The sequence below is a fragment of the Manis pentadactyla genome, chromosome 5, assembly GCF_030020395.1.
Source record: "Manis pentadactyla isolate mManPen7 chromosome 5, mManPen7.hap1, whole genome shotgun sequence".
Classification (NCBI taxonomy): Eukaryota; Metazoa; Chordata; class Mammalia; order Pholidota; family Manidae; genus Manis; species Manis pentadactyla.
Window position 1 is genome coordinate 173,929,483 of NC_080023.1, and position 25,206 is coordinate 173,954,688.

General features: G+C 42.1%; 1 protein-coding gene across 4 annotated transcripts in view; it reads right to left on the reverse strand.

The window, feature by feature from the left end:
* Nucleotides 1–25,206, reverse strand: part of LOC130683913 (putative serine/threonine-protein phosphatase 4 regulatory subunit 1-like) — a 58,743-nt gene that overhangs the window by 17,189 nt on the left and 16,348 nt on the right. For 2 of the 4 annotated variants that reach the window (XM_057503107.1, XM_057503108.1), the window contains 3 exons: nt 19,722–19,902; nt 9,047–9,153; nt 7,605–7,748 (listed from right to left, as the gene is read on the reverse strand). In XM_057503107.1, coding sequence (XP_057359090.1) covers nt 7,605–7,748; nt 9,047–9,153; nt 19,722–19,902 — 432 coding nt within the window. Of the gene's footprint in view, nt 1–6,963; nt 7,749–8,550; nt 8,640–9,046; nt 9,154–19,721; nt 19,903–25,206 lie in introns of those variants that run through there. The other 2 variants (XR_008998033.1, XM_057503109.1) reach the window with 2 other exon arrangements.

Sequence of the window (25,206 nt, forward strand, 5' to 3'; positions counted from 1 at the left end):
TGGCCTCCAGAAGCTATCTCCACATTAAATTCTTGGAATCTTTGAATGTCATCTTCTCTGGAAAAGGGTCTTTGCAGATGTGATTAAGGATCACATTAAGGATCTTGAGACCATCCAGGATGATAGGGTGGGACCTAAATGCAACCACAAGAGTCCTTATAAAAGAAAGCAGGAGAGACAGGGAAGAGGGAGGCCATGTGAAGGTGGGAGGCAGGGCTGGAGGGATGCAGGTGCAAGCTAAGGACGCCAGCAGCCACCAGAGGCTGGAGGAGGCAGGCAGGACCACCCACAGGCCTGCAGTTAGCACAGCCACACGGCACCATGATTTTTGACTTACGGTCCCCAGAACCATGAGAGAAGACATTTCTGTTGTGTTAAGCACCCCAATTTGTGGTCATTTGTCACAGCAGCCCCAGGACACTCATACACCAAGCAAGGAAAGGGGAGAGGACAGTGCCCTCAAGGCCCAGAGACAAGGACTCTGGAGACGCAGGAGAAGCCCCAGTGACAGTGAAGCAGGAGGCCTGAGCCAACGGCACAGCAGGTGGCTGACGGGCCAGCTGAGGTTGGAGACAGAAAGGTTTTCAGTGTCCTAAGACCTCTGCTGATTATTCTGGGGCAGTGGTGAGCCCTAAGGGTTGAAAAGCAGAAGAGTAACAAGATCAGACTCGGCTTCAGTGAGGATGGCAGTTTAGAAGCCTCTAGTGCTTCTGAAAGCTGAGACCAGGCAAGGGGCTCCGGCAGAGAGGCTACCAGCTTTCAGCCAGGCTGATCTGGGGGACAGGGGACAGAAAGGAGAGGGGAGGTCTGGGAGGCACTGCCAAAGGGAGCTGAGCGCGTCATGGAATAATCATAGAAAATCACAGGTGCCTTTGGGGTCTTTGCTTCTGGCCACCAATAACCAAAATGGAGACAATGGGAGGAGAAGCAGGGCTGAGGGAGAAGAGAACAGGGGTGCTGGAGTTGTGAGCTCCGTGTGATACTGTGGATTGTGAGGTAGAACCACCTGGTGGGCCGCGGAGATAGAGGTCAGTGACTCACGACCAAGAGACCTGGGTAACAGACGGCAGCTGGTGTTCACATGCACGTGGCTCTCCCTAGGTCCGCGGAAGCAAATGAGACCATCGGGGAATCCTGGCACTGCGGGGCAGACAAAGACCAGGGCTCATGACAGACACTGGGGACGACACAAGCAAGCAGAAAGGGAAGAGGCCAGGAGGACACTTAAGAGCCCAACAGGTGGCATGCAGTGGCATGAACCCCATCTGTGTTCTGCAATTCCTGGCTGGCCATCTTGGGCTTAGCCTCTTTGAGGCTCAGTTTCTTCACCTGTAAACATGGACACTAACAGTGCCTGCCTCCCAGCTGGCTGTGGGGATGAAAGGACCCAATATACACAAAGGGCTCCAAAGAGCGTCTGGGGCACAGTAAGCCCTGAAGGAATGCTGGCTACTATTGTTATTGAAACCATATTATTAGAAGCCAAGAGAGGGAAATGGAAAGATGACCCCAGTCCAGATCTGCCTGACGATGGGCTTTAGGAGGAACAGAGACTATATCTTGGTCACGTTTTCATCCCAATGCTGGGCAAGAGCAACATTAAATGCCTAGTGGGCATCCAAGAAAGGCTTCTGCAAAAACCCAAATGTAGTTAACAGGGACAAACGGAGCTAATGGATCAAGCAAAGGGAAAAAAGAATAGAAGTTATGGGATAAAGAGACTGCAGGAAAAATATAAATGCAGTGTCGTAAAAAAAGTTCAGATGAATGACCAAGAGCTCTGCAGATCAATGTGGACAGACCTTAAAAACAGAGGAATAAAAGCAAGTGGCAGGATGAAAGGTGCAATCTGATGCTATTTATCCAAGGTTTTAATGTGACACCATCTTATTCAGGGCCACTTACACACGTGGTGTGACTATAAAAACCTGGATGGGAGGGGACATGCCAAGCCCAGGGTGGCGGTTTCCTACAGAAGGAAACGGGGGGCAGAAGAATGGAATGAGGAGGAGCACAGAGCAGTTTTAACCACACCTGCAACCTATAAATAAAAAATAAAAAGCTAAGCAAAATTGCCAAGTGTTAAATTTGTTGAATATGAGCAGGAAGAAGATAGGTGTTTATTACATAATTCTCTTGTATGGTTAAAATACCTCATATTTTAAAAATTGAAACTGTTTTTGAAGGAACAAACATTCGATTTGACATGAGATCAGTCGGACCCGAGGCGAGGTCCCCTGCACTGGCTCTCGGACACATCAGCCTCGGTGCAGTGCGCTGGCGCCGGAAAGGGAGGCCCCGGGCCGAGGCTGCTGGGGTCCCTCTCAAGAAGCACGGCAGCCAGGACAGGAGCAATGGGGCGCGCAGGGCCAAGGCCGGGTGGCAGAAGGATGAGGGAGGGCGAGGCATGATTGTGATCAAAAGAGAAAAGCCAGAGAGACTGGAAAAGTGAGCAAGCTACTCGGAGAAATGGGTCCAAAGAGGTAAAGGAAGACACTAGGCTAGGAGAGGCGCCGGGGGACGGTTTCCCTGGGACAGAGGCAAGGAGCTCAGCACAGCTGGGGGATCAGCACCGCTCACCAGAGGGGCATCTACAGCCAACGTGGTTCTACAGATCTTCACTGAACGCTTACCGAGGGCAGGTCCTTGTACCTGGTCACAGAGACAGAGAGAGCAAGACCCAGGCCCTCCGGTCAGGGGCTCCGAGTCTAGAATGGAGGAAAAGTGTTGGCCACAATATCCACCCGCCAGACGGGCCTCGGGAAGCAGGGGACCCCCGGGCTCCGGCCCGAGCTCAGCGCCCCGCACACCGTGCTTCTCGGCTCCTCACTCCCAAGATGAGGATGAATGACTGTGTGTGCCCACACCTCACAGGGTGGTTAGGAAGAGGAAACGGGGTGATCTGTGCGGATCCCGCAGCACGGCCGGTCACAGAGCGCGAGGAGTGGCGGCTGTTCGCAGGAGTCAAGCCCGGATCTCACCGCTCACGAGTCACTGCAGGCTCAGTGGCCACGAACAGACCCTGATGGTGAATACGGGGAGGCGGGCCGGCCTGAGATGCAGCTGCTGGGGGACTGGCATGGCCACTCTCGGGCCAGAGAATGACTCCCGGTGGCCCAGCCGTCTGTTAGAGTGACGCAGAGACTGAAGGGAGTAGAGAGGAGGGGCGTGTGGAAGGGGCGAGGTCAGCACCGTCAGAGTGCAAGCGACGGGGCTGGTGCCCGCAGCGGCGGCAGCAGGACGGCCAGGTGGCCCGTGAAGGCGTCCGGGCTGTGTCTGAGGGCATCTGGAGTCTGAGGAATGTTCAGTGAAACATGGCGTGACTTCATCATATTTCTGTTTAAAGAGGACAGGAACAGAGAAGAGCGGTGCTCCCAAGGGGTTGTGTCTTTATTATGGAAGCAAGGGGACGCGGTATGGGTCTGACCAGAGGTAGGAGGGACGAGAAGCAAGGATGTCAACGGTTCCCGGGCTGTGGCTCTGGGGGCCTGCACACAGTAGGTGGCGCTTCCATTCACTAAGACAGGGCATGAAGGCTGAAGGCCTCTTTCCTCTGTGCAGTAAAAGGCAAGGTCGCCTGCCTGGCACGACGCAGGGTGAGTGGAGAGGCTTGATGAGAGTGGCCAAGGTCTAAAAGGGCTGCCAAGGATGAGGTGAAAAGCAGCTGCTGAGGGACCTGTGACAGGATGGCCGAGCAGTGCCATGAGCCCAGCTGCAACGTGAACCCCCACGTCTGCAATGGCCCCAGTCAATGCGCGACGGGGCACCCCCGCCACACTTGGCAACCCGGAGGAGTCTGGCGGGCTGGAGAAGGGCACTGTCATAAGGGCAGAATGGAGGCTGACAGTGGGGCTGGGCCTGCAACGGCGGGTGAGGGAGGGCAGCAGAAGGAGGGCAGCGGAGGGAGGGCAGGAAGCACAGGCAGGAGGACGCTGGGAATCAGGGCTCCAGAGGCCTCCGGGCAGGAAGGCTCAGGGCGGTGGCAGGGAAGAAAGGAGGGCAGCTGTGCTGAGAGTGGGAGGTCATCTCTGGGGCTTTAGAGGCCAGGCAGTCCTGAGGCCCCCAGGGAAGAAGGAGTGCCCGCTGGTGTGGGCAGGGGCAGGGGGCAGCTGAAGGGCCTGAGCAGCAGGGCCCCGGTCGGGAGCGCTTGCTCTTGGCCTCTCACACAGCTCCAGCAGACCCAGGCTGAGTATCAGGCTCCAGGCGAGGGCCTGGCTCAGATGCCCTGGGTTCTTCCTTCTACGGTTCTGGAATTGACTACATGGAAATGACATACGACAAAGGTCAAGGAAATGTCAGATCCCCCAACCCACTAAATCTCATTTTCAAGAATGTACCTAAAGGGGAAAAAAAGCCAACAGAAAAAGAAAAACACATCCATTATTATGCTCACTGCATCTACAGTACAAAAGCCAAAGAAACTTAAGCATTCAACAAAATTAAAACTATGACGATGACAGAGACGCACAGTGGTTTAGCTTTCTGGGTACACAATCTGTCCTACTCATCTCCTATCCTCAGCACAAGGACCACGCGCGGCTCATAATGGGCACTCAGAAACCATTTGAGTGAATGAGTGGATGGGAGAAATTGCGTCACATTATGCTTAAACCTATGTGGAAGAAACATAAGCAGCTAGAGAAGAAAGTGCTAAAATAATCAAAGTACCGGTGTCAGGAGAGTGGAAACAGGTGACGTTTTTCCTTATTTGAAAAGTACATTTAATCCCGTCACACTATTCAGCAGTTAAATGTGAGTATTTGCTCTTTTAAAAATACTTGGACAAAGGGAGAAATACAAGCCAAAATTGTGGGATTTCTTGAAAATAACAATAATGAAAACTTGGTATATCATTTAAAATTACAAACATATTTACTCTTTGTGGAATTCCATCTACCCAAATAACCTGACACAAACAGAACTGCTACAAGGCTATTTGTTGCAACAATTTTAAAGTGCAAAAGAGTAGAAATAACCCAATGTCTCTCAGTAAGCCATGCTACACTCCCCAAAGGAGTACAACACTGTCAGGCAAAGGAGGGAGGAAGCCTCCCTAGACTGCTACGGACAGGTCTCCAGGATGCCCTCAACCACAGGAAGAGCAAGAGACAGAGCACCAGCGACAGCAAGCCACTTCCCACCTGAGAGAGGCACGCGGGGTGCAGAACACAAGAACATACGTGCATTTGCCTTGAGTTATTTGCATGTCATTTTTAAAGGTAAGAATACACTACAACCTATAAAATGGCAACTACAGGGGAGGGAAAAGAACAAGTAGGAGGGATACGGGTGGAAACATTCTCTGAATGTACTTTGTTGCACAGTTTTAATTTTAGAATCACACGAAAACATTTTAAATAATTATAAGTCTAAATCAAATCCAAATGTAAAAGCTAAAGCAATTCCTAAAAATAATAAATAAATGAAAACAAATGAGTTGGCAGCTTAACAGCAAAGAGAAGGGTTAATGAATGTGACTTTAAAACACTGTAATGCACACTTCCAATTGTAAAATAAATAAGCAACCGGGATGTAATGTATAGCATAAGGAATATAGTCAAAATATTGTAACAACTTGGTATGGTGATAGCTGGTACCTAGAATTATCATGTATATAAATGTTGAATCACTGTGTTGTACACCTGAAACTAATGTAATGTAATACTGTGTGTCAACTACCCTTCAATAAAAAATAATTATCTAAAAAAAAAAAAAAAAACACTGTAATGTTGGTGTGACTGTACATCTCTCATGGGAGATAACTGAAAAACAAAAGAACTGTTCAGAGATCTTAAACTATATTCAGTAATCCTACCACACTATTAGTAAGAATACTGGTATTTTTATTTTGGATACACACACACACACACATTAATGCCATTAAGAGGCAAGATTTGAACCATGTTTAAAAAGGAGAGATACAAATATAAAATCAACTAAGTAAAAGCCCTATAATCTTAAATTCGAGTTGAAAATATCAACATTAACTTGTGAAGAATATATATATTTTTTAAGAAAACAAACTGCTCTGTCACTAGAAGCGATGACCAATCTTATAGCAATGAGCACCCCCAGTACCCACATCCTGGTTTCTTATTATCACTTCCACCATAAAGGAACTAGGACTCCTTGCAGAATTGGCTGATTCTAGGTAGAAGTGAGTTATCAAAATCTACTGGGTCACCTCAGGAAGATTCAGGACCCAACTTAAAGAGTGCCCCCCGCTTGAAGCTAGGACAATTTGATCACAGAAAAGAGTAACAACCAAGACAGATTAAAACACGTCTAATATGTTAAAATTCAGGAGTTCACAAGACCACTACAAAATAAACAAATTTTAAACAACTAACTGGCAACCTTTGTAGATTTTAGGACACCAACTAATTATTCTAGAGACTGGTAAATAAAAGGAAAATTATTTATCCTGTCTTCCCTTAGACAAACAGGTCTTCAGGGTTTCCAAGCAGCTGAGGGAGAAGCTCCTTATAGAAGTCCAGCTATTAAGTTAATACGGGTTGGAATCAGAGCATCACAGCTTTGCAACCTCTAATGAAGGCCTGGGTCTGGGCAGCAATCAGCAATGGTTGCTCATAGGTTATCGTGACTTGGTAGTGAACAGATAAGGCTGACAGAGTCAGAATCCAGTGACCACACGGCTTTTGTGCTTCCAGATTCGAACAGCAGGAAGACACACCAGCACCTGAGAAGTACTATCACCATACTACCAAAACCTCCAAGTCTCACTGAGACTCTACACTTAACCACCAGTTTGTATGAAATACCGGAAATAGAAGAACATTTCAAACAACACTATGGAGATGCCGTCAGCCAGATCTCAAATGTGGGAAATCCTATAACTAATAACCTAGTTTCCCCAAAAAATAAAGAGTAAGGGAAAAAAAGAGGGTGGGGGGAGAGCTGTTACAAATTAAGTAATTTATAAAGTATAATTATAGTAACATATATATTATAATATATTTACTTATTATATATTTGTTTAATTAAATTAAAATTAACTGTCATAAATTAAACTGACACATCGACCAGATCCAGTGTGTGGATGTATGTGCTCTGATTTGACATACTATCTGCAAAAAACAGTTTTATGAGAAAATGTGAATAACAACCAGATATTAGATGATATCAAGGAACTATTGTTAATCCTTATACTTGTGATACACATATTTTTACAAGTGTCTATGTTTCCTAGAGAGCAATACTAAAGCATTTACAGTTGAGAGGATGTGGCATCTGGGAAATGCTTTTATCTGGATTGGATTTATCTGGGTAAAACAAATGGAAAAAGACCAGTCCAGTGTTAATGCCAGTGGAAGCTGGGTAAAGAGTATGTAGGCATTCATTTTAATATTCTTTCTACCGCTGTATGTGTTTAAAATTTTCCATAATAACAAGTTAAAAAAAAAAAAGAAGTATTTCATGATAATGGTAGTTGCCCATTTCCTGCGTGACTGGAGGACGTAGGCACAGAGGACTTTTGTTCTTGAGTCACTGGGCACAAAGCTGTTTTCTGATTTGTGAACATCAGTGAAAATAAGACTCAAGAGAATCTGCTACCAAGATCTCAAGGTCAGAGAGTTTCACACCTGACGGTTCAGATCTGTGGGGTACCTCACTGCAATGGGTGTGAGATATTTGGAGAACACCACTGGAAAATTTCATTTGTTTTCTTGTAAAAAAAATGTCAATGAGAGGAATCTGTTCCATCAGTTCAGTCCGCACTGTGGGCTCTGCAGCAATAAAAAAAAAAAAAAAAAAAAGAATTAAATAAGAATAAGCCAAGCATCGTATATGGTATATACTGATAGTTTCTAGCTTTTCTTACTGAAAAACTTCATCAAGGAAATTAGATAAATGCAGTTTAAAAATCATTTCCCATTTAGAGTATTTATGCTACAGACAGGCTTAAAAAGCTAATAAGCTATACGGCAATATAAAAACATAGAAAGAAGAGAGAATGACAACTCTATTATAACAACCCATATATAAACTGAGGAGGGAGCGAGGAGCCTGCATGCTGGGCCAGCGTCCAAAAGCCATTACAGCTAATGGCATATATGCCAGATCTATGGTTGTGCTTATTTAAATTCCAGCCAGAATGTATACATCATAAATAATTTTTTCGTAAATGCACTCCCCCACAATCCGTGCATCCCAATTATTTCTAAGGCAAAGCAAGAAACGAAAGAGCAGCTCTAGCTCTAATATACCACATTAAAGTTAACACAAGTATATAATTGCCTCAGCACTGTAAATGGTGACTCATTTACAAAGGGAATCCATTTAAAGACTCAAAACATCCACTTGGGCCTTTTTAAAAGCATTATGTCACATTCATATGAATATTTTAAACTAATATGGGAGCTACATGAAAGGCTTATTTTTCTATTTTCAGTTAAAATGATCAAAATTTAAAACAAGCCGTAGATTTCCACAACTTTCTGAAGCTGTTCACCAGTCATCATGAGTGTTTGGGGTCGGGGTGGTTGTGCAGAGCCGCGGTCAGTACTGGCAACGCCACTGCTCACTCACCTTGCTCACCTTTACTGTGTGTGGAAGTGTGGGCAGGGGAGGGGGCACACAGCCCCTTGGGGTCTGCCACAAGGCAATGTGCTTTTCATCTAGGACGGCAATCATGGAGAGGTGGAAAGAGATAGAAAAAGCAGATTAGCCTACAAAGATCATAGGTGAGAAACTAATGACTGGGATTATTCTAATCCAAATAACTTCTTTTGATTTGGATTTCTTAGCAGCCAAAGTCTGGCAAACTCATGAAATACCAAAGGCCTAACAGACAGGACCAACAGCATTCATAGCTATTAGTCATTCTAATTTTCTAAAAATAAGGATAATCTGACACCAAATAAGATGCCCATTCTTCCTGACAAAATCCATTCATGGTTACACATTGATTAAAATGCTTTGTTTAATAAACAGGGCTTTTTAAAAAAATCAGCTATCGTTGGTTGTATACAGTTTCTTGAAAATGCACGAATGGAAAATAAAAGCGTACAAGCCTTGTACAAACCTGCATCTTCTGACAGTTGGACCACAATCTCCATGACCATCAAGAAATCGTCCTCATTGTTATGGAAGTCCCTGAAGACATCAAGTAGCCCTCTGGCAATAATCTGACTGTGGAGATGAGAAATGATCCGTACAGTTACATGTGTAACACTGCCGGTGCACTAATTCCCAGCTCTGTGCTAAGTGCAGATAATACGACCAGGGAGCAAAGGCAAGTCGGAGACCTCCCTCCAGAGGGAGGAGAGACTGCCTAGGACCATCCACAGATGTTTATTCTAATGTGGGTCAACACCCTACAGGAACGAGACCCAGGTCCTCCAGTCTGATGGTCATCAGAAGTCAAAACTGTCCACTTGGGACATGGGAAAATCTTTTTCTCCTTTTCTGATTCTTCAGGCTACACAGACTTGGAAGAGAGGACCCATGCCAGTGGGAGGGAGTCAGGTAACCAATAAGCACAGAAAGAAACAGCCCAAGGGGCCATGGACAGATCTCAGTCTCAAACGGGCTGCGCTCACTAGGTATCAGTGACAACCCCCTGGCTGCACCCAGCCCCCAGCCCCTGATGTGACAGCCCAAAGAGTCTTCAGACATTGCCAGATGTCCACTAGGGGCTAAATCACTTGATTGAGAACCACTGCACAAGAAGGTATAGGGAATTCTCTGCACTAGCTTTGCAACTCTTAGGTACATCTAAACTTATTTCAAAATAAGGTTTAAAGACAAAACAAAATCCAAAGACCAAAAAACAAAAATAAAAAGCCACAATGAGTAATACCACATTCACCAGAGAACTAAAATTGTAACAATACCCATTGTTGGCAAAAATATGGAACAACTGGAACCCATAGACATCATTGGTGGGAATGTGAAATAGCACAGGTAACTTGGAGAACAATTTCGCAGTTCCTCAAAAAGTTAAATATACATTTATCATTTAACCTAGCAGTTCTTTCTTAGGTATTTACCCAAATGAAATGAAAATGTATGTCCACACAAAGACTTGTACACGAAATGTTCACATTAGCATTGTTCAAAATAGCCACAAAATTGGAAAACCCTAATGCTCCTGAAATGGGAAATGCATACACAAAACACCGAATGTCCATATGGTGGAATACTACTCAGCTGCCAAAAGGAACAAACAACCAGTCACAACAGGGACTGACTTCAATGCATTCTGCTAAGGGAAAGAAGCAGGACAGAGAAGACTGCATGCCATGTGATGCCATTTACATGGAATTCCAGAAAAGGCAAAACTTTAGTATCCAAAAACAAATCAGTGGTTGCATGGCCCATGCTGGTGATGGAGTGAGGGACTGACTGCAGAAGGGCGAACAGAAAACAAAGGGTGGTGGGTATGCGCAGAGGTGATTATGGTGATAGCTGCATGACTGTATACATCTACCAGAACTCAACTCACGGCACATGTTAAGCAGGTGAACTTTACTGCATGAAAAACAGGCCTCAATAGAGCTGTTTTAGACAAAGACATTCAAACAAAGCCAGTGTGACCAGCAGGGTCTTATGGTGGCCTGGAGGCCTCACATACAAGAGGAGGAACTGGAGCTCCTAAATGGCTTCTCTGGGCAAATGGAAAGGAGCACCTACCTGCCGCTGTCTGCTCCTCTGAGTACCTGACAATCCAGGAACAATACGTATCACTTCTGGCCATGCATCAGGAGAATTAGCTGAAGTTGAAACCTGACCTTGATTTTCAGGAAAAGAAGCCTGGAAATGTGAGGCAGTTTTTGGCCCAGCATACTACAGGAAGAAACCCATCAAATAAGGCCCATCCATGGAGAGACTTATGCCACCCCCGGGATGAAAAGTCGAGATCTGGCAGCCAAGAGGTCTGAGCAAGTTGAAACGGATGCTTTAAAGTCCCTGATTACACCTCACTGGTCAACATTCATGTTAGCCTCCCCAGGGAAATCAAGTAACCAAGATCCCCAACCTGCATCTAGGGCCAGAGAATGGATAGACAGATCTGCATCCAGCCTCAAGTGGTCCCAAGGGACCTGCCCTCTCAGGGAAAGCAAGGAAATGGGTAACAGAGGGCCCCCAAAGCAGAGGCAAATTCACCACAGTGAATATAGAATGGGAGAGAGCTAAAGGGTCAAACAAACTGGTGCTTTAGCACCAACAGTTTGGAAAACCCAGCTGTTTTATGCTGGAATGACCTGGAGAGGTCAATGTGGAAGAGCAGAGTCTAGAAGCTTCAATCCTAATACTGCTCCGTGTCAGCTACACTAATGAGATGAAAGGAGAGAGAACAACCATGTACGCTTAAAAAAGCATTGTGAAGATTAAATGACATTCATGGGAAATGCATAGCATGGTCCTTGGCTCATGATAAGCCCTTCCCATATTAGTCATCAGTATTACTACATAAGCAAAGAATTGCAATCTAAATATCTACCAAAAGAGGGAAGCTTAAATAAATTACAGTGCACCTATACACTGGCATACTATGTAACAACTTCTAAAGTCACCTGTAGATAATGCACTGAGCTGGGAAGATGCCCAGGACACATTAAATGAAAAATGAGGTGAAGAATTTTACACAGATAACAAGTCCATTTCTTAACACAAATTATGTTTCTGCATATATATGCAATACATGTACACAGAAACACTCAAACATACATACACTCATTTAGGGAAAACTGTGGAAGGCTATGTGCTGAACTGTTCACAGCCATTACCCTAGATTGTAGTCGGAGAGGGAGGGAAATTCTCACTATTTAACTCCTGAAATTGTTGAATGTTTTGAGTGTATATTATATTTGTGAGTTTTTTTTTAAATATAAAGACAAAGGATGGCTCGATTTTACATGGCAGTGCTCCCTGGAAATGTAACCATGGAGGTGACCCTCCGCGTCCTAGCCTCTTCTCTCCCTTATGCACTCATGTAGTCACAATCTTGAGCTGAGCCCAAACAGCCTTACTCTCAGGGCAAGAAGCCTGTAGTACAGAATGAGCAGGTTCCAGACCCTGCCCTGAAGGAGCTCCCAGTTTGGACGCAGCTGTAGGCAAGAAAACTGATAATGATGAAAGTGACAAGACCCTTAAGACAGAGAAGAACAGGGAGGCACGAGCCAGAGAGGATAAGCAGGAGTCAGGCAGAGAGACCGGGCGAGTGGGGACGCTGGGCATCGGAACGATCAGACAAGGGGTTTAAAATAAGTGTGATTAATATGCTGACGGTCTATTGGAAGAGCTGGACATGCTTGGACAGTTAGGAATAGGGGAACTTCCTGCTCAATTTTTCTGTACGATTGCGCTCAAAATTAAGTCTATTAATTAGAGAAGATATGTGAAAGTGAAATAAAGACTTTTCAGGCAAAAGCTTTGAGACTTCATTGCAGCAGTCTTGAACTAACAAGAATTGCTGAAGTTCTTGAAGCAAAAGCATACAGGATAGAAACGCACATTTAGCAAAAGAGATTAAAACACAGAAATTGTGAAAATGATAGCAAATACAAAAAATCTGTTTCTTAGTTTAATTGCTTTAAAAGAGAGTTGACTAAAGCAAATACAGTAACAAGGTACTATGGGTTTTATAACTTGCATAGAAGTAAAATGTAGGGAAGCAACAGAACAAAAGAGAGGGGCAAGAAAGAGCTCTACTGTTGCATGGTTCTCACACTGTATCTTGCACTATATGCAGAGAGGCATAATCCCTAAAAAAATCAGTAAAAACCTTTAAAAGGAGGTATAACTAGTAAGTAATAGTAAATAATAGAAAAGATGAATTGGAATTATAAAAAACTTTTAATTTTTCTTACAAAGGCAGGAAAAGAAGAAAATAGTAAGAGGAATTGAAACACACAGCAAGATGGCAAATCTAAACCAAACCACATCAAATGTAAATGATCTAAATGTTCAAATTAAGAGGCTGAGACGATTAAATTGGATAAAAAAGCAAGACCCAACTATACGCCTTCTACAATAACCACATTTTAAATATAAGATGTAGGTAGGTTAAAAATAAAACTATGGACAAAAATAAACCATACAAATACTAATCAAAAGAAAGCTGGAGTATAAAATAGAAATACCATTTGACCCAGGAATTCCACTCCTAGGAATTTACCCTAAGAATACAGAATCCCAAATTTAAAAAAACATATGAACCCCTATGTTTATCGCAGCACTATTTACAATAGCCAAGAAATGGAAGCAACCTAAGTGTCCATCAGTAGATGAATGGATAAAGAAGAGTGGTACATATACACAATGGAATACTATTCAGCCATAAGAAGAAAACAAATCCTACCATTTGCAACAACATGGATGGAGCTAGAGGGTATTATGTTCAGTGAAATAAGCCAGGCAGAGAAAGACAAGTACCAAATGATTTCACTCATCTTTGGAGCATAACAACCAAGCAAAACTGAAGGAACAAACCAGCAGCAGAATCACAGAACCCAAGAATGGACTAACAGTTACCAAAGGGAAAGGGACTGGAGAGGGTGGGTGGGAAGGAAGGGATAAGAGGATTAAGGGGCATTATGATTAGCACACATAATATAGTGGGGGCACAGGGGAGGAAGTATAGCACAGAGAATCTTACTATGCTAATGGACAGTGACTATAATGGGGTATATGGTGGAGACTTGATAACAGGGGGGAATGCAGTAACCACAGTGTTGCTCATGTGAAATCTGAGCATAAGATTGTATATCAATGATACCTTAATAAAAAAAAAGCTGGAGTATAAATTTAATATCAGACACAGTAAGCTTCAGAAAAAGGAATATTACTAGGAATAAAGAGGGACATGACACAGCGATAAATAGGTCAATTTAAACAAGGAAAACAGAATAATACTAAATGTATATGTACCTAAGAACAGAGCTTCAAAATACATGAAACCAAAACTGTTAGAACTGAAGGAAAAACAGATAAATCCAAAGTTAGTTGAAGAGTACAACATTTCTCTCTCAGTAATTGACAGAATAAGTAGCCAGGAAATAAGTAAGAATTTAGAAGACCCGAGCAATGTTTTCAACCAACTTGTCATTTGTAAGACACTCTACTCAGAAACATTGTGAAGCCCATTCTTCTCAAGTGCACATGGAACAGTTTACCAAGTTAGAGCGGATTCTGAGCCCATAAAATAAACAACAAATTTAAAAGAACAGAAATAATACAGAGTATGTTCTCTGACCACAAAAGGCTTAAACTAAGAATCAAATAACAGAAAGACACCTGGAAAACCTTCAAATATTTAGAAATTAAAATATACTTCTAAATAACTTTTTGGTCAAATGAGAAATCATTAAGGACTTTATACTAAAAGGTAATGAAAACATTGATACCAGCTTCAGGATGCAGCTAATATAATACTTAAGTACTTATAGTACTTAACAGCAATCTTACAATGTAAAATGCAGATGTTATAAAAGAAAGGCCAAAGAATAAGGAGTTAAACATCTCTCACAAGAACAAGAAAAAGAATAGCAATTAAATTCCCCCACCCACCGCAAAAAAAAATTCCAAAGAAGAAAATAACACAGATTAGAGAAGCATTACTGAACTACAAAATGAACACATAATAGAATATATCAAAGCCAAAAACTTGATTCTTTGAAATAATTAATAAAATTGGTAATTATCTGGTGAGAATTATCCAGGGAAAAAAGAGAAAAGGCAACAATAGCCAATAACAGGATAGAAAATACGGCCATCCTACAAATTTCACAGAAATAAAAAGAAAGCTGCCATTTCCAATACATAAGGAAGTAACAGATCTAAGAAATGATTGTTTGTGACGAATAAAATCATTAAAGAAAGGTTGGTGAGGAATTTTATAATGGAAGAATGAGACACCCGTGCCCATTGCTCAATATTAACATCTCTAAAAGTGGGACAACCAGACATAGTTTCCTGATATTTTGTAATAAGAAGTACACAAAACAATATATGAAGTATTGGTCAAGAAAAAAATAATTGAAGCAGAATCTAATCAAGTCTCTAAGTGTAACTTTCAGTTTACAGAAAATAAAAAGAACAAAGGAATGTGTTAAATTACACCATGAGAATAATGACCACCAAGACCAGAATGTGCAAAACTCTCTAAGACTAATGATCCCTTCAACAAATAAATGATGTAGGGGGAAGATGAGAAGAAAGACCAATTAGAGATGAAAAGAGATTTAAGATCAAAAGGAAAAAAAAGACTTAAGACACATCTACCTAATGAAATGTGTAGACTTTATTTGGCTCATGAGTCAAGCAAACCAACCATACACAGGCACTTCTGAGACAGGGAAAATGGAACGTAGATTGGTAGACTGGAAGGCATTACTGTTAATTTTGTTGAGTATGATAATGACACTGAAGTTAGATTTAAGTCTTAAATAAAATGACATGATGTCTTGGATGTCCTTTAAAATATACTAGCAAAAAAAGCACAAAACTTCTACTGAGAAAATGATCAAATTTTACTAGGATATTGAAGAGAACCTAAATAAATGGAAACATTTCCATGTTTACAGACTATAAGTCTAACTTTATCAAGAGGACAATTCTCTCCAAACTGACTTATAGATTCAGCCCAAACCCAACAGAAATCCTAACAGGTGTTTTGTTTTATTAGAATCTCATAAGCTGATTTTGGAATTTACATGGAAATGCAAAGGACCAAGAATAACAAGTCACATCAAAGAAGAAAAACCAAGTGGAAAGTCTTGCTTGATCAAATATCAAGACTTATAAATCTACAGAAATTAAGACAGTGTGGTATTGGCTGCGGGGGAGACACTGAAAGAAAAGACAGTCCAAACCAAGATCACTATGAACAGATACTGGACTCTAACAGCAGTGGCATGCCAGGGCACTGGGAAGAGGACACACTGCTGAAAGGAGTATTGAGACAATCAGGAAAATGAAGCTGGACCCCTCTTTCACACAATGAACAAAAATTAATTTCAGATAGATTACAGACCTAACTGTAAAAAGAAAAAGAAATAAAGCCTTTATAGAAATATAAAACAATTATGTTTATGATCTTCGGGTGGAGGAAGACATTTTAAGGAAGCTTCAAAATACACTAAGGATAAAGGAAAACGCTGATAAATTTAACTACACTAAAATAAACATCTTCTGGATACAAAAAAAAACAGCACAAAGAGAGCTTAAACAAGCTGCAGAATGAGAGAAAATGTTTACCATACATAACTGACAAAAGTTTGAAATCTAGAATATATAAAGAACTAGAAACTAGTAAAAGACAGATAATCCATCTTCCCCCACCCCCCAAACAAAATATTTAAACAGGCACCTCACAAAAAAGAAATACAGATGTCCAACAAACTTATGAGAAGGTGTTCAAGCTCAGAAGTAAGGAAAATATGAATTAAAATCACAAAACAATTAACATTACCAAATTGGCTAAAATTTTAAAAGCTGACAATACCAACTGGCAGATAAAATATAGGGCAAACATGGGGGTGTAAACTGATGCAGCCACTTTGGAACACTGGCACTATCTATTATAGTAGAAGATAAGCACACCCCATCCCATAGGAAGGCCTTCCTGGATGTAGGTCCTACAGAAATGCATAATATGCACCCTCAGATTCATATGCCAGATTGTTCACAGCAAAACCATTCGTAACGGTGAGGAAACTTGAACTACTCTATAGCACTAGATGCGTAAGTGCTGGTATATTCAAACAGAACACTGTCACGACAGAAGGAACAAACTCAAAACTCTACGTAAAGCCACAAAAATAACAGAGCCCATGTGATTTCATATATTCCAGGTTCAGAAACAATAAAGTTAAATTCTATTGTTTGGAGGTAGATACTTAGGTGCTAACTAGAAAGAACATGAAGGATGTGATGAACATAAAGACCAGACAGTGGTCACCACCTGGTAGGGAGAGGTAGTCAGGGATGGCGGGGGCGCAGACTCCAGGGCGACCTGAGTGAGGGCTGCGCGGGCATCTGTTCCATAAAAACTCCTTAGTCTTTACATGTCTGTTTTATCCAATCATCTGAATGCGTTATATTTCACAATAAACGAAGTTTTAAGGAAAGTTGATAAAGAATAAGATTTAAGAAGAAAAACCACCTGATAATCTCAATAGATGTGAAAGAAGTATTACATAAATTTCAGATCTCACTGAGGATTTTTGAAAACTCTTAGTGGAAGTTTATTTTATAAAATAAATGAGCTGTACTCCTCAAAAATGTCAATAGTGTCATGAAAGGCAAAGAAGGCTGAGAAACCATTAAAAGACAAAAGGAGACTAAAAAAACATAAGTATCAGATGCAGCACATGATGCTGGATTGGATTCTGGCCCTAAAAGACAAATAAAAATCGTGACATAAAGGACACCTTTAGGACAACTGGAAAAATTTGATTAAAAATCCATGTATTATATAACCGTATCAGACCAAAGTTAAATGCCCTGATTTTGATCATTGTACGTGATTTTGTAAGTGACTATTCCTGTTCTTAGAAAAATGCCCTCTGAAGATTTAGGGGAAAAGCAACATGATGTCTACAACTTACAACAAAGGTTCAGGAAAAAAAAATGTAAAAATCCAGAGAGAATGATAAATCAAATGTGGCAAAATGTTAACAATTGATGAATCCAGTAAAAGATCCTTTCTACTGTTTTTGCACCTTTTCTGTAAGTGCAGAATTATTTTTTAGATTTATAAATGATCTCTAGCAAACTAGAAATACAAAGAAATATAAACCAGAAATGTAAATTTTCTGAAGCTGGTAAGAGGTAGCTTACTGATAGGAAAAGAAGAAATGAAACCATCATTTTCAGACAAGATCATTGTGATATGTACAAAACCTAAAAAATCCACAGGGAAGTTATTAAAATTAGTAAGTGGACTTAGCACAATCAGTGGAGACAAAAATCACAATATAAAAATCAATTCATTTTTCACATATCAGCAACAATTAGAATACACATTTTAAGAAATGATACAATTTACATTCACATAAAAGATCAAATACCCAGAACTAAATCTAACAAGATACAGAAGCTCTCTATAACAGAAAACTATGTATTATAGTCTCGTAGTTCTTTATGTCTGCATGTTCATGTGCATACACACACCAAAAAAGAGAAATAAATTGAAGAAAATCTTGAAAAATGGAAGGATTAAAAAACTAAATATTATAAAGATGTCAATTCTTTATAAACTGATTTTAGACACACTGCAGTTCCAACGAAAATCCCAGCTGGGTTTGTTTTTTTTCTAGAAATTGATGAACTCATGCTAAAATGCATTGGAAATGCAAAGGACCATCTCAAAGGAAGAAGAACAAAGGGAGTACTGACTCTACCTGAGACACGACTTCGATGATGAAGTCACAGTAATGAAGACAGTGTGGTCCTGGTGCCATGATAGCTAAACAGACAGATGGAGCAGACCAGAAAGTCCCAATATAGGCACTTGATTTAAGACAAAGGTGGCAATGCAAGGCACAGATAAAAGGTAGTATTTTCACTAAACGGCACCGGGTCAATTGGATACCATAGGAAGGAAATGAAACGTGACTCCTACCTCACATCATACACAAACAGAAAGAGCAATTCCGGGTGGACTGCAGACCCACGTGTGAAAGGGAAAACAATTACACTTCAAGACAATACAAGAAAATAGCCTGGTGGCCCTGAGGGAGGCAAAGGTTTCTTATACATAACAGGAAAAGTACTAACCATAAAAGAGAAGGTTGATAAAGCACAGACTACATTTAAATTAAGAACTGCTCATCAAGACACTGTTCAGAGAACCATCATTTTCCTATCTGTAAAATTGAGATAATAATTGGATTCACTCAGCAGCAACTGCTGTGAGCCTTCTATGATTTAATAGATGAAAAGACACAGAATATAATTTTTTAAAGTAAGAGTGAATGGAAAGTAAATAAAAAGACTCCGTGAGTATCATCCAGTCTTTACAGAACAGTGTACTTAAGGGAAGATGCAAGGGAGGCACAGGGAGAGACATCCAGAGCACAGTTCAGAATGAAATACATGCAAAGCTTTGGAAGTGGAAGGACGGGCTGTGCGTAACCGCGAGGAGAAAGACAAGGAAGGCACATGGCCTACCTGACGGAGGAAGGGGGACAGGAAGAGAGATGCGTCCCCCCTGGGGCAGGAAGGAAGGTGCCTTCAGATTCAGCTTTGGGCAAATTATGCATTGAAAAAATTGAAAAAGATGCCTCAGTTTCTGCTTTCTTCTTGAAAAAACTGTCAAGTCATCTACTGAAAATAAGAGGTCTGGTCTGAGCCAGAGCAGAATCCTGCCAGCCCCACAAGGAAAGACAAGAGACAAGGGCAGGATAAGCTGCATGAATGCCCGTGAAGCATGGCACAGTCAAAACTGCAATAAGCAAGCGGTGCTCTAGCCTATGCGTCCCAATGACGGGACACACCGCAGTTCTTGGAGGACTGCACATGTGGGAAAATCGAGGGAGCAAGCCTCATTATCTACACACCATCAAATTGCATCACCATTTCCTTCCTGGCTTACCAGGTGATCAGTAAAACAGTAACAGGAATAATGGAGAAGTCTAATAAAATGGTCCCATTCAGACAGAATCCCAGCTTCCTGGACACAGCCCATACTCCACCTCATCACGAGGCCCCTCAAAGCTGTCACAGGGAAGTGGCCACCAATGTCAGCTTACCCCAGACACAACAGAGGGCTGTAAGTGTGCACAGGGCTGGCGAGCTTACTGATTGAAGATGTTACCGCTGAAGGCACACTTTTCCAGGGAGTGAGTGGAGGCAGGTTATCCTGGCCTGCAATGCCCAAGAAGGTCGTTACCCTCATGCCGTTGCAATCTGGACCGTAGTCTTCAAATCCATCTAAAGGGGAAGAAGGGAAAAAAACACTCTTACAAGTGTGCATCAACTGCGACAAGTCACACTTGGGGGAAGATGCAGCCTTGTGGCCTGCTTTCTACTTCTGCAGTCCTTCCCAGCTAAAGCCTCTGAGGACTGCAAACTTGAAAATTCATCTAAAATGAAGCATGCAGGTTTATAATCCAAGAGAAGGGTGATCATACCAGAGTCATAAAGAAAAGCTGGACGCCCTTCCTTTAGTGCTGTCAGTCTAACGCATGAGTGCCCTCCAATCAGCATAGATGGGGACCTCTCCTCTATCGGGAGCCCAGAAGCAAATGCACAAAGAAGCTCGACCCTAGGAAAGATGGCCACGGAGTTCTACGCAAACAGGTCTAAAATGGCTGGCCTGGCAACACCCAACCAGACCCCTCCACCTGGATGTCTAACAGGTTCCTCCAACCTGCTCTGCCCCAAAATGAGCCTGCTGTCATACCCACTCTTCCTTCTTAAGCCTGCTCTTCCCTGCATCCCCAACTGAGGGCAGGCATCCCCCTCTCGCCAATGTAGTGGGGTGGTTGAACTCATGGGCTCCAGAGACAAACATCCCTGGAATGGAATGAATCCCCCAACTACCACTTAGAGCTGTGTGACCAGAGTACGTGATTTAAGCTGTGTACAAGTCCATGTTCTCATATGCAGAGCGGATATCAAACTCCCCTCTTGCTCCATCAGGATGCTGGAACACATGAGTTCATACACGTCAAGACCAGAGGGATATGGCCCCCATGATCTGGCCAGTCTTGACCCTGGCCACCGCCATTTATGCACCCATGTTTCAGGGTGAAAATGCTTCCCTACTATCGCTTGTACTGAAATAGCTGTGTGGGAATTACTGCTGGTACAGAAAAGCAGAGGGTTCCTACCTGGTAGCTAGGAAAAGCATGGTTAATTTAGGCAGGAAGTGATAGTTTAAAATAAGAGATGACAAGTTTGTGCCTAGGTCCTTACTTTTCTTGGAAACACTAACCACATTTTTTTGCTCCACTAATCTTTTAGGCTAGTAATCAGAACTTATTAAAATTTTACACTGTCTAACAGTTACTGAGAGAATCTTAATAAAAAATTACATACTTGTAGAAAAAATATGCATGACACAATCAAAGACATCATTTCTCTGAATGATCCCCGCCAGGGATGAACGGGTCCACACGGGTCAAGCCCACAGTCCCTTCCTATGAGCTATTCTTGGTGCATTTCAGGGCCCAGGAGGAACATGCAGCTCACCCTGCAGATATTTACAGAGCTGCACGGCTGCAGCCTAGAGTGGACTTCAAAGCGTTGGGTTTAAAGCAGTGGTTCCTGAACTTCTGGGGTCACAGAGAGCTTTGGAACCTTTAGAACATTCACAGACATACACACTCACAACTTCTTATAGTATCAGGGGTTTCAGAAGACCCTCTGAGGCCCCCCTGTATACTTTATGGGTTAAGAAACTCTGCTTTAAATGAACAGAAAATAACCCAGGCATTCCTCAAAAACTTCTATTTTTCAGAGAACTAAAGAAGCTGGCAATCAGTTCCACAAAGGAATAATTGTTATTGGAGAATACTAATGATTCTACTACAACAACTATATAAACCAGTACTAACTATATACAAGGAATTAGAAGTCATAAGCCTTAAAATATGGATAATGACTCATCTTTATTGGTCACTTCCTATAAGCCAGGAGCTGTGCGGAGAGCTCTCCACACGGCAGCAGCTCATTTAATCCTGGAGCTACCATGTCCTCCCCAGGTCTCTGCTCAGGGAACTGAAGCTTAGAGGAAGAAGGCTGCCCAAGGTCACACAGCTAGCAGGTGGCAGTCAGACTTGAACTCCAACAGTCAGATTCTAGACGTTACATTACACTGCCAGAGAGGAAACCTAAATTTTAATTTTAATTTTAATTTTCAAAGAAATCCCCCCCATCTCCCGTCTGGGCTTCAGCCACAGTGGCCTTCTCTTGGTTCATCAAGTGTACCCAAATCCTTCATCGCATCATTTTGTACAAGCTGTTCCCACGGCCTGGGACGCTCTCACTTCTCACACCCTACCCCAGGTTGGGTACCACTGACAAAGAGCCCCCCCTGACCCTCAGGGAAAGGCCAGGCCCCAGCTACAGCCTCTCCTGGAATGTGGGCTCTTCTGTCCTGACACTCCCCACAAAGGCGCCGGCCCCAGGCTCTGTGACAGCCTCATGTCTGTCCCCCAGCGGCTCTGTGAGCTCCAGCAGTCGGGGTGGTACCTGACAGGTAGTTAGGTGCTCAGTGAAATGCAGTGAAATGAAGCAATGAGACCACCAAAAGGAACTTCCATGAGTGAAAACAAGTATCCAAAAAAATGAATGCTGTAATATAGAATCATAAAGAAGCAAGAAGAGACCTCAGGGCATGCCTTGATAAATGCCCTCATTTTATAAACAGATGAATAGAGGTGCCCCCAAAGCCAGCAGCAGAGCTAGGATTCTTAGAACCTCAATGTTCCACCTTTCAGCTCAATGTTCCTTCAAAAGATGTGCAGAAGCACCCACCAAGATGAAGGCTGAAAGAACGACGAGGCCAAAGGGGAGGGTCACGGTCTCCCAGGCCAGTGAAGGGAGGGGAAGGAGAAGCCCATTTCCTGCCAAGATGGCAAAAGACCTTCCTGGTTCACAAAACTAGACAGTTAGAAAAAAACTCAGTGAAAAACAGTTTTCAGGCCCTCAACAGGCAGCAGAGGACTAGGATCCTCCAGAGAAGGCACACCAACAAGGAGAGGCCTGACATGGCAGCAGCTGGCTGCCGAGAGGGGTCCCAGCTGCAGAGAGGGAAGTGTGAGGAGGCCAAGGCGACGACTTCCTAGAAAGGCGCAGAGAGCACGTGCCCTAACCGGAAATACTGACGAATTAAACTTCTTCAAAACTGCAAACTTCTGCTCTTCAAAAGACATTGTTAAGAAAATGGACCACCGAGCCACGAACTGGGAAGAAAGTAGTTGCAAAACTTACAAGACACAGGATTTGCATCCAGAATATATAAAGGACTCCTACTCAATTTTAAAAATAGGGGAAAGATTTGAACAGACATCTCACCAAAGAAGATATACAAATGACAGCTAAGCATAGGAAAAAATGTTCAATATTATTAGTGGTCAGTAGTGAACAGGGAAACGTTAATTAAAGTCACAATGAGATCATGCTACACACCTACTAGGAAGGATAAAAATTTTTTTAACTGGCTATATTAAATATGTTGGCATGGATACAGGGCAGCTGGGTCTCTCACATGTTGCTGGTGGAAATGCAAAATGGAGAAGCTACCAAAATGGTTCGGCAGTTACTTAAAAAAAAAAACACTTCCCATCTGACCCAGCAATCCCATTCCTAGGTATTTACCAGAGAAATGAAAACATATGTTTATACTTAGACTTGTATTTGTATGTTCATAGCAGCTTTATTCATAATAGCCAAAAACTGGAAATAACCAAAATATCTAGCAACTGCTAAGTGGACAAATCATTGTATATCCATACATGGACTGCTTCTCAATAATGACAAGGAATGAACTACTAATAGGCAACAATATAGATACATCTCAAAACCATATGAAAGAAGCCAGGCACAAAAGACTTCATCTGCATAATTTTGCTAATATGAAATTCTAGAGAAGACAAAAATATAGTAATATATAGTAGATCAGTAGCTGCCTTAGGTCAGGGGTGGAGAAAGGTGTGACAGAAGGCATGACATGAAAATGTTTTATCTCCTGATTGTGGTCGAACAACACTATGTACTTGTTAAGATTCATTTGTACTTGCTAAGGCATTAAACTTCAGTGAATATTATTTATATAGATGTCAATAAAGGTAAAAGAAAGAAAGGGAGAAAGAGGTGAGAAGACTGTCCATGCTTCTAGTCTTCCCAAGATGGCTCTAGAGGCTAGAATTAAATACGTGGCAAGTTGCTGGCACTGCTGTGATGAAAACAACTCTTAAAAGAGCATCTAACTTCCTTTGCTCTGACTCCATATTTACGAAGCGGCCTTGTGATCTTGACAAATTCCCGAGAATTCCAATTCAGATCCACAGGGAGTTATGTGGTCTTCAGTAAACCTTAATTTTAAAGGTATGTAAGAATGTATCTTAAAATTGCCAGGCTATTTACATTTCTGGGTACGGTCCCATCTGCCCCTGAATGGTGCTGAGCCAGCACTGTCAAGTTCTTACACTAGACTTTGTCCAGCAGGAAGCTACTGACCTATCAACCAGGATATCTTAGCCTTCTGGGCAAATATTCATCTCATTCTAAAAAATAATAAACTGACATTCTGATTTCGATTCTAACATCAGTCTTTGTTTTCCAGCCCCATTATTATTACCCTAACCTAGTGCAGACTACCAGAGGAGAATGGGCATTGGATAACTACATTCAAATGCAGTTACTGAGATTTCCAACAACTTATGGTAGAGTTCAAGAGAAAGGAACCCGTCCCACAAAAAAAGAGAAAGAAATTAGGTAACATTTAAAAATTCAAGAAGAAAGGAGGACATTCCCCAATACCAGAAAGCAAGATAGAAATCAAAGTGAAGGCAGCTAGCAGAAGTTGATACCCTATGGTAAACAATTAAGACATGACACAGGTCTAAGGCACTAGATTTCTAATGCCTAAATGGGGATACAAGATATGGGTAATGAACCTGAAACCAAGCCCTCAATATAAGACAGCTGTAGAAAGGGACTACAGTTAGGATAGCAGTAGGGGAAGGGGTAGTCACTTCTGGGGAATGAAAACTTATGACGTATGAGTGTGAAGTCTGGATTGATTCACACCTCCTGCAAAGTGCAAGAGTCCCACACTGATGTCCTGAGAGGATTGCTGTGAGATTTACTCAAATTCCAGGCAACCCAGCAGAAGCAAACAAGAAGCTTTTCTAAAAAGTTTCATAATCCAGTTAGTATGTAACTTCATAAAACAATCCCTGCTGAAAATAAAACAAGCAATAAAAAAATGTGAAACTATATATGGCTACTAACCACAAAGAGAAAGACTGAGCAGACATGACAAGTGAGAATCTGCACCCCAAAATTACAAATATCAGAAAAACCTAAAACAGACTATTGAATAATTATGCATATAATGAGTAGGATTAAAAAACAGGTATCAAAATGAAAAAGAGAGTGAGGAGAATAAGGAGTGGGAGGAACAGGAACATTTGATAAAGAACCAAGTAGAAATTAAAAACAAGGCAATTTAAAATTCAGGAGCTGGCTTAAATAGCAGTTTAGACACAGCTCAAGAGAAAGTTA